Source organism: Belonocnema kinseyi, chromosome 2, assembly GCF_010883055.1.
Source record: "Belonocnema kinseyi isolate 2016_QV_RU_SX_M_011 chromosome 2, B_treatae_v1, whole genome shotgun sequence".
NCBI classification, from domain to species: Eukaryota; Metazoa; Arthropoda; class Insecta; order Hymenoptera; family Cynipidae; genus Belonocnema; species Belonocnema kinseyi.
This window is the reverse complement of record NC_046658.1, coordinates 176,876,932-176,894,749: the sequence shown is the minus strand read 5'-3', so window position 1 is coordinate 176,894,749 and position 17,818 is coordinate 176,876,932. Positions and strand designations below refer to the sequence as shown.

Genomic DNA, 17,818 nt, shown 5'->3' with positions numbered 1-17,818 from the left:
AAACCTGGAATCGTTAAAATTTCGAAACGCTTTTAAACTTTGAGCGTTACAATTTTAATTGTATTTGAAAAATGCTTAATTTGTAAGTTAAATTTTTCATTTTTGATGTATAATTTACAAATGAACACTTGTACAAAAAATTTGAGTAATTTTATGAAATATTTAGGAGTTTTAAAAAGATTAAAAATTATCATGCAAATTTTGTTTAAATCTTTGAAAAACTTTTTAAATATTCTCTTAAAATAATTTTGAAAATGATAAATTATTTTTAATTTTCCTATGAATCTTAAGAAAATTTTTGTATTCTTTTGAAGCCTTTCACAATTCTTGAAAAGAATCTAATTTTTTGTTTAAAATCTGTATAAAATTTAAACTAAGTTTAAATCTTTTAAAAATTTCTACATTTCTCTTAAAATTACTCAATTTTCGCCTACAAATAATAAATGTTCAATTGTTCTTTATACATCCAAATTGTAAAGAAATGTTCTAAAATTTGCAGGATTTTCTAAAAATTGTAGAACATTTTTTTTTAATTTTTCAATATTTAATGTTTCTAGCTTAAAATTCCTTAAAATTATATAATTTTGAAAATTTTAAAGTTCGTTGATGGATTTTTTAATTTATAGCATTGAAATTGATAACGTGGATTTATATTTTTTTATATGGAAAAATGTTAGTACCTTTAATTTTATACGCGTAAATTTTTGAGCATTTGAATACAAAATTATTTAATTAAAAACTTTTAAATTTCAATTTTAAAAGTACAAAATTTAACAGTTCCACTTTGAGTGCTTTCATTTGCAGCTAAGATTTTATTACCTCAAGTGGACAATTTTTTGGCTTTAGTGTTCCATTTTTTAAATTTTATTGACCGTGAAAAATGTTTGCGAACCGGGAATTGATATGGAATTTATTTCATCGCTCAAAACGGCCACCCTGATTCATTAAAATCTTATAATATTCGAATTAATACTATAAATTTTTTGTGAAAACACTAACATAATCCAAAATTTTTAGAAGTTTCTAAAACTTGTTAAAATTATAATGTTTTTTGTTTGAAAATACTAATTTTTGTCCAAAAATAACAACAAAATGAAAAATTATCCCAAAACTATGAATCTTTGATATCTATTGATTTTTTAATACAAGTTTTCAATCTCGGACTAACAAAACTGAAACAAAGAGAAATTTTTGAAGCTTGTAAATTTTATTATTTCATTTAAAAAAATTAGATTTAAACCTAATGATTTTTATTTTAAAATACCAATTTCAGGCGAAACACATCAAATATAAAATAAATTTCTTAAAAAATCATCAATATTCTTCGAAATCGTATAGTTTTTCAATTAATAACACAAATTACCGACGAAAAATACTAACATAATCCAAAATTGTTAAAAGCTTCTAAAGCTTCTTATTGCTTAAGCTTATAAATTGTATTATTTTAAACAAAATAAATAATTGGATGCGAATTTAATGATTTTTCTTCAAAAATACCAATTTCGGGTGAAGCACATTAAATATAACCTAAATATTCTTTAAAATCTTAATTTTTCAAGTAACATCATCGAAAATGGTTAAAAAGTTCTAAGTCTTGTTAAAATTATAATGATTTCTTTTAAATACCAGTTTTCGGCACAAAATAACAGCAAAACGCAAAAATAGCCCAAAATTATGAGTCTCTGAAATCTATTGATTTTTTAATACAAATTTTGAATCACAGGCTAAAAACTCAAAAACAATCAGAAATTGTTGAAGCTTGTAAAATGAATAATTGGAATTAAATCTAATGATTTTTATTTAAAAATACAAATTTCAGGTGAAACACACCAACGTAGCCTAAAGTTATTAAGAAAAATGTAAATATTTCTAAAAATCTAAAATTTTTTTGTTAAAAAGCTAATCATTTTCGACGAAAAGCACTGACAGAAAATTTTTCAGAATTGTAAATCTTCTGACATCTAATGATTGTTAACTATAGAATTCTTGAAAAAACAAAACAAAAATCAAACAATGAAATTTGTTATTAAGTTACAAAATTTTAAAAAAACGAGAGTAAAAATAAGGAAGCCATTTGGAGGCTGTCGTCTTTTGCTTTCCTCTCTTTTCATTTTGCTTTTATTTTAAATTTGAATGAAGACATTTAAGAGTGTTTTACAAATTAAATCATTGGATTCTTGGTTTTTTTTTTTAATTTCCAAGAATTACGTAGTCACATTTGAAAGTTACAATAGCTGTAAAATGGATCTGCCAATTATTCCATTTTTATTCTTTTTATTTTGCATGAATTGAAAACTGCCGATTCATGAATAGTAATTTAAAAAGCAAGTTTGAAATCCATGTTTATTAATTGACTATAGATATTCTCGTTCTCGTGAATAACCATGGGTCTTTTACTTTGCTATTCTCTTATCAGAATAAATTTCCTCTAGGCCCTCAAAGATAAATTATGAGTGATAATAGAAAGAGTAATTATTCAAGATGCATGGACTGAAATGTCAAAGGAACACTTTTGTTTCAGTTCCGTTAATGATGGCATACGTTACCCGATATATATTTGGTACTGATAAATTGAGGCGGAATGCCTTTGAAGTGAGAGGTTTAAATGGAGCCAGAACCGGAATTATTCATTGTGACGACAGTGCCATTCTTAGTCAATGGCTCAAGTTTATCACGGATAATATTACTGGCTTAACTCATTTGCAAGTAAGTACTTTATATCCAGGGCTTACTCTACATTTTAAACACTTTTTAGGTGAGTTTTCAAATCAAAAAGATACATTTTTAACCTAAGAAACGAATTTTTGAAACTAAAATGATAAATTTTTAACTAGAAAAATTGATTTTTAATTTAAAAAAAAGGAATTTTCTACTAAAAAGCTGAGCTTTTTACCAAAAATTAAATTTTCACTGAAAATCTTAATTTTCTATCAAAACAGATAAATCTTGAAATAAAAAAAAATTAAATTTTTAACAAAATAGATGAATTTTCAAATAAAAATATCAATTTTATACCAAAAATATAACACTTAAATTTTCAGTTTGCAAAATAAATTTTCAACCAAAAAAGAAACGAATTTTCAAGAAAACGACGGATTATTAATAAATAGTTACATTTTCACCTAAAATAGATAAATTTTCAACTAAAAATAGTATAATTAAATTTTCACTGAAAATCTTAATTTTTCAATAAAGTCAAAGTAACTTTTCAGCGAAATAGTATAATTTTCAAACAAGAAGATTAAATTTCTATCAAAACAGATAAATCTTGAAATAAAAAAAATTAAATTTTTAACAAAATAGATGAATTTTCAAATAAAAAGATCAATTTTCCAGCAAAAAAAAATGTATTTTCAGCCAATGAAATTAATTTTTTTATCACAGTTATGAATTTTCTATAGAAAAAGGAACGAATCTTTCATTAATTTTGTTGTTTTCAAACAAATAAATGAATTCTTAAGAAAGAATAAAATAGTTAAATTTTCTACAAAACATAACATTGTTTACCGAAAAAGATTACATTTCTATAAAAAAGTAAGTTTTCCACAAAAAATTTAACACTTAATTTGAATCTTCAAATAAAATGATAAATCTTGTACTAAAAAAATAATGATTTTTAACCAAATACATGAATTTTCACCTAAAATAGATAAATTTTCAACTAAAAATATTATAATTTTCAACCAATAAGGTGAATTTCCTACCCAAATATACAAATCCTGAACAAAGTACATACATTTTTAACCAAATATTTCAATTTCTAGCGAAATATCAACCAAAAAGCGAAATCCGTCACCAAGAAGCTTAAATATTTTCCTAGAAATTCGAATTTTCAATCAAATACAGGAATTTCAAACCAAATATTTGAATTCTCATTTTAAGAATATACATTTTGAACCAAACAAGTACGATTTAATTTTTCAGTTAAAATAATGAATTTTGAACTAAAAAATATAATTTTCAAAAAAATAAATAAATTTTTAACATAAAAAAAGGTTTTTTCAACTAAAGTGATGAATCATCAACCAAATAAATTAATTTTTAATAAAGTAGTTCCACTTTCAACTAAGTAGTTGAATTTTCTACCAAAAAGAATGAATTCTCAACGAAAAATGTGATATTTGATATTTCAAGCAAAAATGATTTTAATTTTATACCAACTAAAATGATGAAACTTCAACCAAAAACATGAATTTGTAGCCAAATAGTTAGTTGAATTTTCAAGCCAAAAGATTCATTTTCTACCGAGAAAGTCTCATTTCCATCAAAATATGTATATGAATTTTCATCTAAAAATGATCAATTAAAAAAAACAAAAACGAATTTTTAACAAAATAGTTAGTTTTTTTCATTAAAAAAATGATTTTTTATTACCAAAAATGTAGGAATTAAATTTTAAGTTAAAATAACCAATCTCAAACAAAAAAAATAAATTTTAAACCCAAAAGATGAATTTTCTACTAAAAAAGATACAGTTTCATTAAAATGTATAAAATTATAAAACCAAAAAAGATACATTGTGAAACCAAACCTAGAATAGTTCAATTTGTAGTTAAAAAAGTAAATTTTAAACCAAACAAAAACAAGTTTTCAGAAAAAGTAACTTTTTTAAGAATTGTTGAAGGCTTCTAGAGAATAAAAACATTTTCTTAAGATTCCTAGGAAAATTGTAAATGATTTTTCATTACGGAGAATTATTCTAAGAGAAAATTCAAAGATATTTTCAAACATTGTATAATGTAGAAAAATGAGGACAAGCGTATTGTATAAAATTATAAATAGTGATAAATAAAAAAATTTCGAAAATCCTCTTTTTTTTTTACGAAAGAATTCATTTTTGAACGACGCATTAAATAAATTGAAATAAAACTGGTTACTTTGGAGTTTTTGGGGTCGCTGATTACGAATCCGGAGCCAGATTTGCAAAATTTAAAAGCGCAGATCGAATATGGTTGGACATTCATGTATTTTTTTGATAAATTGTCATTGTGGTAGAAAATTAATCATTTTCTCTAAAATGCATCTATTCTAGATAAATATTGACCACTTTAGTTGGAAATTCATTAGTTTGGTTAGAAATTTAACTATTTGGTTAACAATTGGTCTTTTTTATTTGAAAATTCAACTTTTTTCTTAAAAATTATTATTTTTTTAATCATCTCTCTTGCCAGAAAACTAATCTTCCTGTTTGAAAATTAATCGCCTTGTTTGAAAATCCATTCTTTTCCCTTAAAATTCAAGTGTTGAAATTAAATATTCATCATTTTAGTCATTCATTTACCCTTCTGGTTGAAAATAAAACTACTTGGTTAAAAGTTCAATTAAATTTGTTCAAAAATTAAATCTGTTATTTTGGTGGAAAAAGAATTTTTTAAACTGAAAATTTAAGTATTTAATTCAGCTATTCGTTTGAAAATTGATCTTTTTCATTTGAAAATTCAACTCTGATTGAAAATTTAGTGGTTTACGTATGAGTAAAAGTAAATTAAAAAAATGTGTTTGAATGTTTATTCAAATTCATAGACTTTCGAGACAAATTCAAGAAATGAATAATTATGTTTTTAGCATCATTTAATTATTGATTTAATCTATCGTGCTAAAATATTGAAGAATATCTTGTCATATTAATTAAATCGAGAAAAATTATATCTGGAAGAAAACTTGAGATACCTGGAAGTGGCAGGAATTTTTTTTCTCCAAGATTTGAGTAGGCACACTCTACGTTACTTTCCCAGGGCTAAAATCAATTAATTTATCACGGCCATTTATTACAGATGAAACTGTACAACCGGAACTTTGCAGTAGGCGAGCGAATTGAATACATGGGTTGGGTAAACGAGGCCATCAGCAATAGCAATCAACCCTGGCAAAGCTACCGGCCAAGGTTTCTAGCTTTGAAAGGTCCCGACTTGCTACTTTTCGAAACTCCACCCGTACGTTTTTTAAAATTATTATGTCTAAAAATACCAACAAATTATTCAATTTATTTCCCTTTAAATTATTATTATTATTATTATTATTATTATGCATTATTATTATTTTTAATAAAAGAGCCTGAGTGGCTCAGTTGGTTAGACACTCGGACTTCACCTCAGAGTTCCGGGGTTCGATCCCTGAGCTCTAGAAATTTTTCAATGTACCTTTAATGAGGTTTTGGTGGTTCGGAACCCACCTTAAGCTGTAGGTCCCCCCATCGTGTACTTGACGTTATTTATATGTACTTGACGATAGTTATTTATTGTTATTATTATTATTTTTATATTGACAGTGCAACATTGGTGACTGGTCGCGATGTGCATTAACTTTTAAAGTATATCAGACGATGTTCCGCGTGATGCGAGAATCGGAGAATGTAGACGAGCGACAGCATTGTTTTCTGGCGCAATCTCCAGGAAAGCCACCAAGATACCTTAGCGTGGAAACGAGGCAGGAACTTTTGAGAGTTGAAGCCGCGTGGCATACGGCTGTTTGTTCTGCAATAACTCATCTCAAGGTTAGTCCAAAATTTTTGATTAATAGGGTAGCCCATTTAAACACTAAATATTTATTCTATTTGGCCGTTTTATAATTCAGGGCTTGATCCAACTTTGATTTCAACCGTTTTTTAAAATAATTTTTCAAATTGTGATTTTTATAAATTATTATTTCATTCAGTTTAGAATGCTTAATTCGAAAATCTTTCAATTTAACAATTTTCTAGTTTAGATTTTTATGTTCTCAAAGCATATATTTTAATTTAAAGAATTTTTAAATGCTTAAAAAATTAGAAGTTTTTAAAATTGAAGATTTTAAAATAAACAACAGGATGGACGCCCGACCGGGACATCGGAAATTTTACGAATTTTCAGAAGAAAAATCTACCCAAGTTCGATTTTAACAGTTTTTAAGATTTAAACAATTGAAAATTAAAAGCATTTACAGTTGAAAATTTTTGATAAAAAACAGTTTTATTTTATCAACTGTAAATGTAAATAAATAAATTATTTTTAAAATGGATATGTGACTGATTTCACCAAACAATTCAAGATCTGTTCAAAATTTGAGAATTTCCAGATCGTAACTGTTTCAGTCCGAAACTCTTGATAAAAATTCAAATTCAAAATTAATATATTATTTCTATTAATTTTTTCAGCCATTAAAAAATGTAAACGTGCGTTTTTTTATTTTCATCTTGAAAATAAATCCATAATATAGTCATAATTAAAGGTTTTTATTACATTGAAAATATTGTGAGTTTAAATTATTTAATTTTTATTCCATTTAATTTGAAATTTCTTAATGTAGAAAAAGAATAAGTATTTCATATTTAGCAATATTTCACTGTTTATTTAAGACTAGGAAATTGAAGCCAAATATTTAAAATAAAACAATTTAGAACTGAATTGTTTTACATTAAAAGCTTTGAATCTTTAGATTTTCGAAGAACTTTTAAACTTTTAGCGTTACAATTTTAATTGTTCTATTTAAAAAGTGTTTAATTTATAAGTGAAATTGTTAAATTTTGACGCATAAATAACAATTAAACACTTATTATTTGTAGACAACATTTGACTGATTTTAAGAGATATTTAGAAGTTTTGAAAAGATGTAAAATTAATTAAAAACTTGAAATTATTTCAAGTAATTTAAACGAAGTGTGTTAACATTTTAAGAATTAAAATATTATTATAATATATCTAAATATATTTTAAAATTAATCGACATTTTCTGCAAAAATCTAAATTTTATTTTTAATTCGGATGTAAGTATTTCAAATTATTTCAAGTTCTAAATTGACTTCGAATCTTTTAAAAATTTCTAAATATCTCTTAAAATTACTCTAATATTTTTACAAATAATAAGTGTTCTATTGTTATTTATAAATTTTTTTTTTAATTTGCAGGATTTTCTAGAAGTTATAGAAAAAATTCAATTCATTTCGAAATATATCAAAAAATTTTCTCAAGATTTTGAAATAAAATTTTAAAGCTTTTAAAGGATGCCTGGACTATTTAAAATAAAAATAATTTAACTTCTAATGACAGAAATGTTAAGTTAAAAAAATTATTTTGTAATTTTTTATGTACCCAGCTTAAAATTTCTTAAAATAATATAATTAAAATTTTTTTTAAAGTTAATTGCTTGACTCTTTAATTTAGACTATTGAAAATGTTAAATTGGATTTATATTTTTGGAACTTGATCTGAATCTATGAACTCTATAATTTAGAAAATTTATAAAATTTGCAGTTTATTTGCATTTAATTTAACATTGTTTAATTGAAAAGTGTCAATACCTTCTATTTGGTGCGTGTAAATTTTTGAGCCTTTGAATACACAATTTTTGAATTAAAAAACTTTTAAACTTAAATTTAAAAAGTTTGGAATTCAAGGCTTCTACTTTAAATGTTATACTTCGGTGTTTATTGTTTATTACTTTATATGGAAACATGTTTAGAATATAGTTTGATTTTTTAAATTTCATTGACCGTGAAAAATGTTTGTGAACCGTGAAAAAACCGGGAAATGACCAGGAATTTTTTTCTTCGATTAAAACGGCCAGCCTGGACAATTGCATTGATTTTTATTATATAAATTCTCTTAATTGTAATTATACCAGAGGTAAAAAACAAAAAATGAAATAAAAATAAAAAATAAAAAGGTTGGAAAAGTTCGAAAATATCTTATCTGTTGGGAAATGAAAGTGAAAAAAGGGGTTAATTACTTTTTTTAAATGGAGATATAAATTGGGAGAGTAAGACTTTAAGGAAACAGAATTAGTTTTTAAATGGACACCCTACTTGTCAATCTCTAATCCGGAATAATTTCCTTTTTAAATTGGTACAATCAAGGGTTAATTTTAATTTCAGAGCAAAACATTTCCGGTGACTTTTAATGGCAGGACAGCAGGTTTAACGTTGGAATGGTCCCAAGGATTTTCGCTGGCCTTCGAAGGCGTCACGGACAATGTTTGGAGGTTCAAATTTTCTCAGCTTCGTGGCTCGAGCGATGATGGGAAGAGTAGATTAAAGTTGCATTTTCAAGAGCACGATAGTATCGCTATTGAGACAAAGGTTGTATTATAAATATAAATTACAATTAGTTTTAATTCAGGGTCGCTGCAGGACCCGGAAGACCTAAAAAAGTCATGGAATTGCGGAAATTTCTGGAAAAAAATACAGCATATTTTGAAAATGCGAAATTTTTTATGTGATTAAATTATTTGCACTTTTTTCGAGTTTAAAAATGAATTTTAGAATGTGCGGGCTTAAAAACTCCACACATGCTCGAACCAATTTTTAAAACCACAAGCGAAGAGAATACTTCTGATTAATACCAAATTTTGAGAATTTCCTGTAATTCGAATTTTGATTCCGCGGTCTTGGCGATTTTTTGCCTAGAATTTTTCTCACAGCAAAGTTTTCAAGTACTTGAAAAAATCTTCTTCTATTTACTCAGGTGTTAATTTTTTTCCAGAAAATAGAGATTAATTAAATAGTCATAATCTCTTACAAAATGATTTATTAAAATCCGGAAAAATAGGGATGACTTTTTTGACATCTAGAAATGTACAAAAAATAAAGAAATAAGGACAATTTCAAAAGTTTGCTAAGAAGAAATTCTTTAAATATTATTTTCGAATGCGGAACGAATCAAGTATTTTTTTTTTTTTTTTGATTACAGATTAATTTTGCTTTTTTAGGATCCCAATACCAATTTGCGAAATCTTATGAAATTTTTTGAATTTTTATGAAATCTTTTGAAATTTTCGTTAAATCTTTGAAATTTTCTGAAACAATTCGAAATGATTGAAATCGTTGTGAAAACTTCTGAGATATTTGGAAATATTTAAAAGCTTTTGGAATGTTTGAAATCTTTGCGAATCCTTTTTAATTTGTCTGAAATCTTGAAAATCTTTTCGAAATCCTTGAAATGTTTGAAAATCTTTGTGAAATCTTTCAAAGCTTTGAAAATCTTTTGAATATAAGAATTTTTTTGGAATCCTTAAAATATTTGTTAAATCTTTAAAATCTGTGTGAAATTTTTTAAATCTTTGAGAAATTTTTAAAACCTTTCTAAAATCTTTCAAATATTTTCGAAATATCTTTTTAATATTTTTAAATCTGAAATTTTTGAAACATTGCATTTTTTAGAATTTTTGAAATCTTTGTGAAATCTTTAAAATCTTTTCAAAATTTTTCAAATCAATCTCAATTCTGTGAAATTTGTCAAATCTGCAAAATCTTTGAAATTTTTTGAAATCTTTTGAAATCTTCTATTGTAAAATCTTTGAAATCTTAAAAACCTTTAAAATTTTTGCGAAACATTTTAAAATACTTCGAAATCTTTTAAATCTTAAATCTGATAAAATATAAAAATTTTGTTTGAATTTTGGAAATATTTGTGAAATCTTCTTTTAGAATTAGAATGTTTGAAATCTTTAAAACTTTTCTAAAATCTTTCAAATATTTGCTAAATATTATTCAATATTTTCAAATCTTTGAAACCATAAAAATCTGAAATTTATGAAATGTTTCATTTTTTAGACTTTATGAAATCTTTGTGAAGTTTTCTTAAATCTTTGCAAAATTTTTCAAATCTTTCGGAAGTCTTTGTGAAATTTGTAAAATCTTTGCTAAATCTTCGAAATTTTCTGAAATAATTTGAAATCATTGAAATATTTGAAGTTTTGAAATATTTCTGAAATATTTTGAAATTAAAAAAAAATTAGAATCTTTGAAATCTTTAAAATCTTTGAAAAATATTTTAATATATTTAAAAATCCTGGAAATCATTAAAATCTGAAATTTTTGAAATATTACTTTTTTTTAGAATTTTTGAAATCTTTTAAATCTTTGTGAAAATTTTCAAACCTTTCTGAAATCTTCCTGACATGTTTCCAATCTTTGAAATATTCTGAAATAATGTGAAATCATTGAAATATTTCTGAAATCTTCTGAAATATTTTGAAATCTTTTAAAATATTTGAAATCTTTGCGAAATATATTTAAATATTTTGAAATCTTTTATATCTTAAATTTTATTAAATAAAAAAACTTTGAAAAAAAACTCTGAAACATTTTGAAATCTTTAAAATATTTGTGAAATTTTTCAAATCTTTCCGAAATCTTTGTGACATGTTTTAAATCTTAAATCTTCTGAAATCATTGAAATATTTGAAGTTTTGAAATATTCGTGTGATCTTCTGAATTATTTTTAAATCTTTTACAATGCTTGCAATTTTTTAAATCCTTGCGAAATATTTTTAAATATTTCGAAATATTTTAAATCTTTGTGAAATCTTCCTTTAGAATTAAAATGTTGGAAATCTTAAAAACCTTTCTCAAATTTTTTAAACCATTGCGAAATAATTTTAAAGATTTAAAATTCTTCGAAATCATAAAAATGTGAAATTTTTGTAAAATCTTTGGGACATGTTTTAAATCTTTTAAATCTTCTGAAATAATTTGAAATCATTGAAATATTTGAAGTTTTGAAATATTCATGTTATCTTCTGAATTTTTTAAATATCTTTTAAAATCCTTTACAATGCTTGAAATTTTTTTAATCTTTGCGAAATATTTTTAAATATTTCGAAATGTTTTAAATTTTCAATCAGATCAAAAATAAAAATTTGGTTTTAATTTTTGAAATCTTTGTGAAATCTTCTTTTAGAATTAGAATGTTTGAAATCTTTAAAACCTTTCTCAAATTTTTTAAACCATTGCAAAATATTTTTTAAGATTTAAAAATCTTTGAAATCATAAGAATCTAAAAATTTTGAAATATTTAAAATCTTTGCGAAATATTGTTAAATCTTTTAATTCTTAAATTTTATTAAATATAAAAACTTTGTTTGAATTCGTAAAATCATTGAAATATTTGAAGTTTTAAATCTTTGCGAAATCTTCTGAAATCTTTAAAGTCTTTCAAAATTATTTGTGAAATTGTTCAAACCTTTTCGAAATCTTTTTTACATTTTTTAAATCTTTGAAATCGTCGGGAATAATATGAAATCATTGAAATATTTGTGAAATCTTCCGAAATATTTTGAAATCTTTTAAAACATTTTAAAATCTCTTAGAATCTGTGAAATTTTAAAAATCTTTGCGAAATATTTTTAAATATTTCGAAATCTCTTAAATCTTAAATTTTATTGAATATAAAAATTTGGTTTGAATTCTTGAAATCTTTGTGAAATCTTCTTTTAGAATTAAAATGTTTGAAATCTTTAAAACCTTTTTAAAATCTTTCAAATATTTGCGAAATATTATTTAATATTTTTAAATCTTTGAAATCATAAAAATCTGAAATATATGAAATATTGAATTTTGTAGAATTTTTTTAATCTTTGTCAAATCTTCTGAAATCTGTAAAATCTTTGCGAAATTTTTCAAAATTTTCGGAAGTCTTTGTGAGATTTGTAAAATCTGAAATCTTCTGAAATCATTGAAATATTTGAAGTTTTGAAATCTTTGTGAAATCCTTTAAAATCTTGGACAAATCTTCGTGAAATTTTGCAAACCTTTCCGAAATCCTTGTGTCATTTTTCAAATCATTGAAATCTTTCGAAATAATTTGAAATCATTGAAATATTTGTGAAATTTTCTGAAATATTTAAAAATCTTTAAAAATCTTTTAGAATCTTTGAAATCTTGAAAATCGTTGCAATATATTTTTTTATATTTCGAAATCTTAAACTTTATTAAATATAAAAACTTTGAATTTTTGAAGACTTTGTGAAATTTTCTTTTAGAATTAGAATGTTTGAAATCTTTGAGAAATCTTTAAAACCTTTCTAAAATCTTTCAAGTCTTTGCGAAACATTTTTTAATATTTTAATATCTTTGAAACCATAAAAATCTGAAATTTTTGAATTATTGCAATTTTTAGAATTTTTCAAGTATTTGTGAAATATTTTTAAATCTTAAAAATATTTGACAAATCTCTGTGAAATTTTTCAAACCTTTCCGAAATCTTTGTGACATGTTTCAAATCTTTGAAATTTTCTGAAAGAATTTGAATGCATTGAAATATTTAAAAATCTTTAAAAATCTGCAAAGTATTTTTAAATATTTCTAAATCTGTTAAATTTGATTAAATACAAAAATTTTGTTTGAATTTTTCAAATCTTTGCGAAATGTTTGAAATCTCCCGAAATCATTGAAATATTTGAAGTTTAGAAATCTTTGTGTAATCTTTAAAATCTTTGACAATTCTTTGTGAAATTTTTCAAATCTTTTTGACATTTTTCAAATCTTCTGAAATAATTGAAATATTTGAATTTTTGAAATATTTGTGAAATCTTCTGAAATCTTTTTAAATTTTTGAAAGCTTGTAGATTCTGAAAAATCTTTCAAATCTTTTAAATCTTTTTGAAATTTTTAAAATCTTTCCGTAATCTTAGTCTTGAAAATTTTGAAATCCTTGTTGAATTCTTAAAATCTATTTGAAATCTGGATTAAATCTTAAAATATTTTCATAAACTTTGAAAATAATCTTTTGAAATATTTTGAAATAATTTAAAATCTTTGAAAAATCTTAAAAATCTTGAAACAATGTTGGAATCTTCAAAATAGTCGCGTAATCTTTCGAAATTTTTTGAAATCTTTTGAAATCACTCAAGTATTTGATATCTTTGAAAAAATCTTTGAATTATATAAAAAATTTTGATTTAAAAAAGAGATTTTTAATATCTTACAATATTCAAAAGCTTATGGAATCTTTAAAATCTGTTAAAAATTTTTTAACACTGCGTAAAATCTTATGAATTCTTTCAAATTCTTGCGAAAGCTCATTTTTGCAAATCTTAATCAATATTAATTTTGCAGGAATTGGAGTGCTCTCAGTTACAGAACTTATTATTCTGTATGCACGCTTTTCTCACCGCAAAAGTGGCCGCAGTTGACCCAACTTTTTTAACGTCGACGACACCGTAAGATTTGTAAAGTAGTAAGTACGACTGAAATTTATGGAGTCATTTTTTAAAAATCTTACGTTTCCGAATTCTCGAAAAGAGAGGAGAAAATTAATCGTCGGAAGTACTAGTCAATATTCCAAAAATATGACTAATAAGATGAAGTATCATTTCAGTTTGACTTTATTATTCTTTTGGTTTTTTAGTTTTTACCATTGAAAAACATTTTTGTTATTGTTTTTTTAACTTCTTTTATTTTTTTTTTTTAGTACTGATTTACCAAATATGTATTCCGTTCAAGAGATCGCACGAAGTGGAGTATTCAAATTTACATTTACGGAGATATTTATTTCTAGACTGAGTATTATTTAAGAAACTGTATATAGTGAAACGATCTGACGTGTGCTGATTTATTCGCTTGGAATTGCTATGAAAGAGAAAATTGCTTTAGGAGAATAATTTCGTATCAGTTTGATAAAATTTCTTATTTTATATTTGAAATGTTCATGCGATTACTGTTGCACTCGTTCATGATTTTTAAGTAAATGCATTTTCGCGAAGAAATATCAACGCTCATACAAAACAAATTTTATAATTAATATATCGAGTGCCTTAAAAACCATGAACACAGCGTAACTTACTTGAAAATCAACTCTTCATTTGTGCAAGAAATGGCCAACTCCGTGTTGACGTGCAATAATTAAGATTACATACTAGGATGGGTAAAGAAAAAAAAATGGAAATGAAAAACAAGCCTAGCACTGAAAAATTTCATTTTGGGTCCCTTGCAATCTGTAAAATTTGAAAAAGTTTTACAAAAATCAGTAATATTGAGAGGGTTGCTGCAGGTCGGGTAATTTTTTAATTTACGAAAAATCAGAGAAATTTAGATCTGTCAGGGAAGGCAGGGAATTTTTTTTTAATTGCCAGAAACCAGGGAATTAAAATTTTCTACTTTGTCCTTACTAATCTGTTGAATTCGTTAAAAAATCTGTTAAATTTACTTGAATTCTGACCTTCACTCCAACTCTATTTACTTAGATTTCGATTTAATGTAATTTTTAAGTTAACTGGAATTATTCTTTTTAAATAACCATACTTATGTCAAATTTGCCAGAAATTTGTCAAAATTGATAGAAAGTTTGTGAATCTACTAAAATTCTTTTAAATTTAATGAAATTTTGTTAAATTTTTTAATTGACTAGATTTTAATTAAATTCACTTAATGAAACACTAAAATGTACTCTTTTCGGAAATTTGAAAATTCAGCAATTTACTATTTTCCGGAATTTAAAATTTCGTCAATTTGCTATTTTCGGAAATTTACTATATTTGGGAATTTAAAAATTCGGCTATTTAAAATTTTCGACAATTTAGTCTTTTCGGGAATTTTAAAATTCGTTAATTTACTATTTTTGCATATTTGAAAATTAAGCAATTAAGTATTTTCCGGAAATGGTAAATTCGGTAATTTTTTATTTTCGGAAATTTGAAAATTCATCAATTTACTTTTTTCCGGAATTTAAAATTTCGATAATTTATTATTTTCAGTAAATTTTGGAAAATCACTATTTTCGGAAATTTGAAAAATAGGCAATTTACTATTTTTTGTTTAAATTAAGCAATTTGTTTGAAATAACCATAATTATGTTGAATTTGCTGGAAATTTGTCAAAATCGATAGAAAATTTTGCAAATCTACTAGAATTATTTTTAATTTAATGAAATTTTGTTAAATTTTGCAATTGACTAGATTTTAATTTAATTCACTACAATTTTTTAAAGATTTTAGTAATCTTTTTTTTGAATAACCAGATTTCTGTTGAATTCATTAAAAAAACTTTAAATTTGATAGAAATTTTCTAGAATTCTATTAAGGTCACAACAATTCTTTTTAATTAAATTAAATATTGCTAAATTTTTTTATTAACTATATTTTTATGAAATTCACTAGAATATTTTTAAGTTAACTAGAATTATTCTTTTTAAATAAACACAATTCTGTTGAAATTGCTAGAAACATCTCAAGTTTGAAAGAAATTTGATAAATTTACTAGAATGCTTTTAAATTTAATGAAATTTTGTTAAATTTTTTAATTGACTAGATTTTAATTAAATTCAATAGAATTTTGTAACTTAATTAGTATTATTTTTCTTAATCAGTCAAAGTTCTGTTAAATACAAAAAAATCAGAATTTGATAGAAATTAAGTGAGTTCACTAGAACTCTAATAAGGCCACAAAAATTCTTTTTAATTAAATTAAATTGAGTCAAATTTTGTAATTGAATAGATTTCTATTCAATTCACTAAAATTTCTTTAAATAAATGGAATTATTCTGTTTATAATAATAATTATTAATAAATTTTTAACATAATAAATTACAACATAATATATATAATAATTATTATGTTGAATTTGCTAGAAACAAGTCAAATTCGATAGAAATTTTGCAAATCTCCTAGAATTCTTTTAATTTTAATGAAATTTTGTTAAATTTTTCAATTGACTAGATTTTAATTAAATTCACTAGAATTTTGCAAAGTTAATTCTAATAATTTTTCTTAATTAACCAAAGTTCAAAGTTTAAGAATTTCCATTTAAATTTAATAAATTAGTACATTTTTAATCATAAAGTTTTAAAGGTAACACTGTTCAATAATGCAATTTTAATTTAATTTTCCAAACTTTAAAAATTGTACAATATCTGAAGTTTAACTTTGAATTTGTCTGATTTCGAAATTTTCAATTGTAATTTTTCAAATGCTAAGAGTTTTTATTTATAATTAGTACATTTCGAACTCTAAACATTTAAATTTGAAAATGTTTAGTTATGTAATTTCAATTTACTTTTCAAAACATTTAAAATTGTACGATTTCGCAAGTTTTTAATAAAAAATTTCAAATTTTATGAAATTGTATTTAAAAATTAAATTCATTTTATTCAACAATAAACATTAAAATTTGAAACTGTTTACTTATGCAATTTTCATTATATTTTTCAAATTTAAACAATTTTATATCTGAAGTTTAACTTTGAAATGGTCTGTTTCGAAATTATCAATTATAAACGTTTACATTTCAAAATATTTAATTATGCAATTATAATTTAATTTTCTCAACATTAAAAATTGTACAAATTCTTAAGTTTAACTTTCAATTTGTCTGATTTCAAAGTTTTCAATTTAAATTTTTCAAGTTTTAAGAATTTTTATTTAAAATTAGTATATTTTAAATTATAAACATTTAAATTTGAAACTGTTCAGTTATGCATTTTTAATCTTATTTCCCAATCACTAATAATTGTACATTTCTAAAGTTTAACTTAAAAATTGTTTGTTTCGAAGTTTTCAATTTAAAATTGTTCGAATTTTAAGAATTTCTATTTAAAATTAATAACTGAGTAAATTTTTTAAATTATAAACGTTTAAATTTGAAACTATTTAATAATTTTGGTAAATTTTTCAACTTATTAGATTTCTATTAAATTCACTAGAATGTTGTTAAGTTAATTAAAATTATTTTTATTAATTGACCAAAGTTATATGGAATTCACTAAAAAATTGACATATGATAAAAATTTGGTGAATTTACTAGAAGTCTGATACAATCACAAAAATTAATCTAAGTTTAATGAAATTTTTTAATTCACTAGACTTCTATTAATTTCAAGGAATTTTGTTAAATGAACTAGGATTATATTTTTTAATTAGCCACAATTCTTTTAACTTCACTAAAAACATTCAAAATTTGGTTAAATTTTTAAATAAACTAGATATTTCTATTGAATTGACTAGAATATTATCAATTTAACTAAAATTTTTTCAAGTTTGATAGAAATTTCATATATTTACTAAAAGTCTGATAAAATTACGAGAATTCTTTTAAAATTAATGAATTAAAAAAATGCACTTAATTAACCAA

General features: G+C 23.2%; 1 protein-coding gene across 4 annotated transcripts in view; it reads left to right on the top strand.

Annotated features, from left to right (window-relative positions):
• The window catches only part of LOC117166864 (gamma-1-syntrophin), a 36,415-nt gene extending 21,769 nt beyond the window's left edge, over nt 1–14,646 (top strand). For 2 of the 4 annotated variants that reach the window (XM_033351241.1, XM_033351240.1), the window contains exons 6-11: nt 2,522–2,706; nt 5,775–5,933; nt 6,269–6,493; nt 8,849–9,052; nt 13,811–13,914; nt 14,166–14,646. In XM_033351241.1, the coding sequence (XP_033207132.1) occupies nt 2,522–2,706; nt 5,775–5,933; nt 6,269–6,493; nt 8,849–9,052; nt 13,811–13,914; nt 14,166–14,268 (980 nt within the window). In that variant the 3' untranslated portion in view covers nt 14,269–14,646. Of the gene's footprint in view, nt 1–2,521; nt 2,707–5,774; nt 5,934–6,268; nt 6,494–8,848; nt 9,053–13,810; nt 13,932–14,165 lie in introns of all 4 variants that reach the window. The other 2 variants (XM_033351243.1, XM_033351242.1) reach the window with 1 other exon arrangement.
• The last annotated feature ends 3,172 nt before the right edge of the window (nt 14,647–17,818 follow it).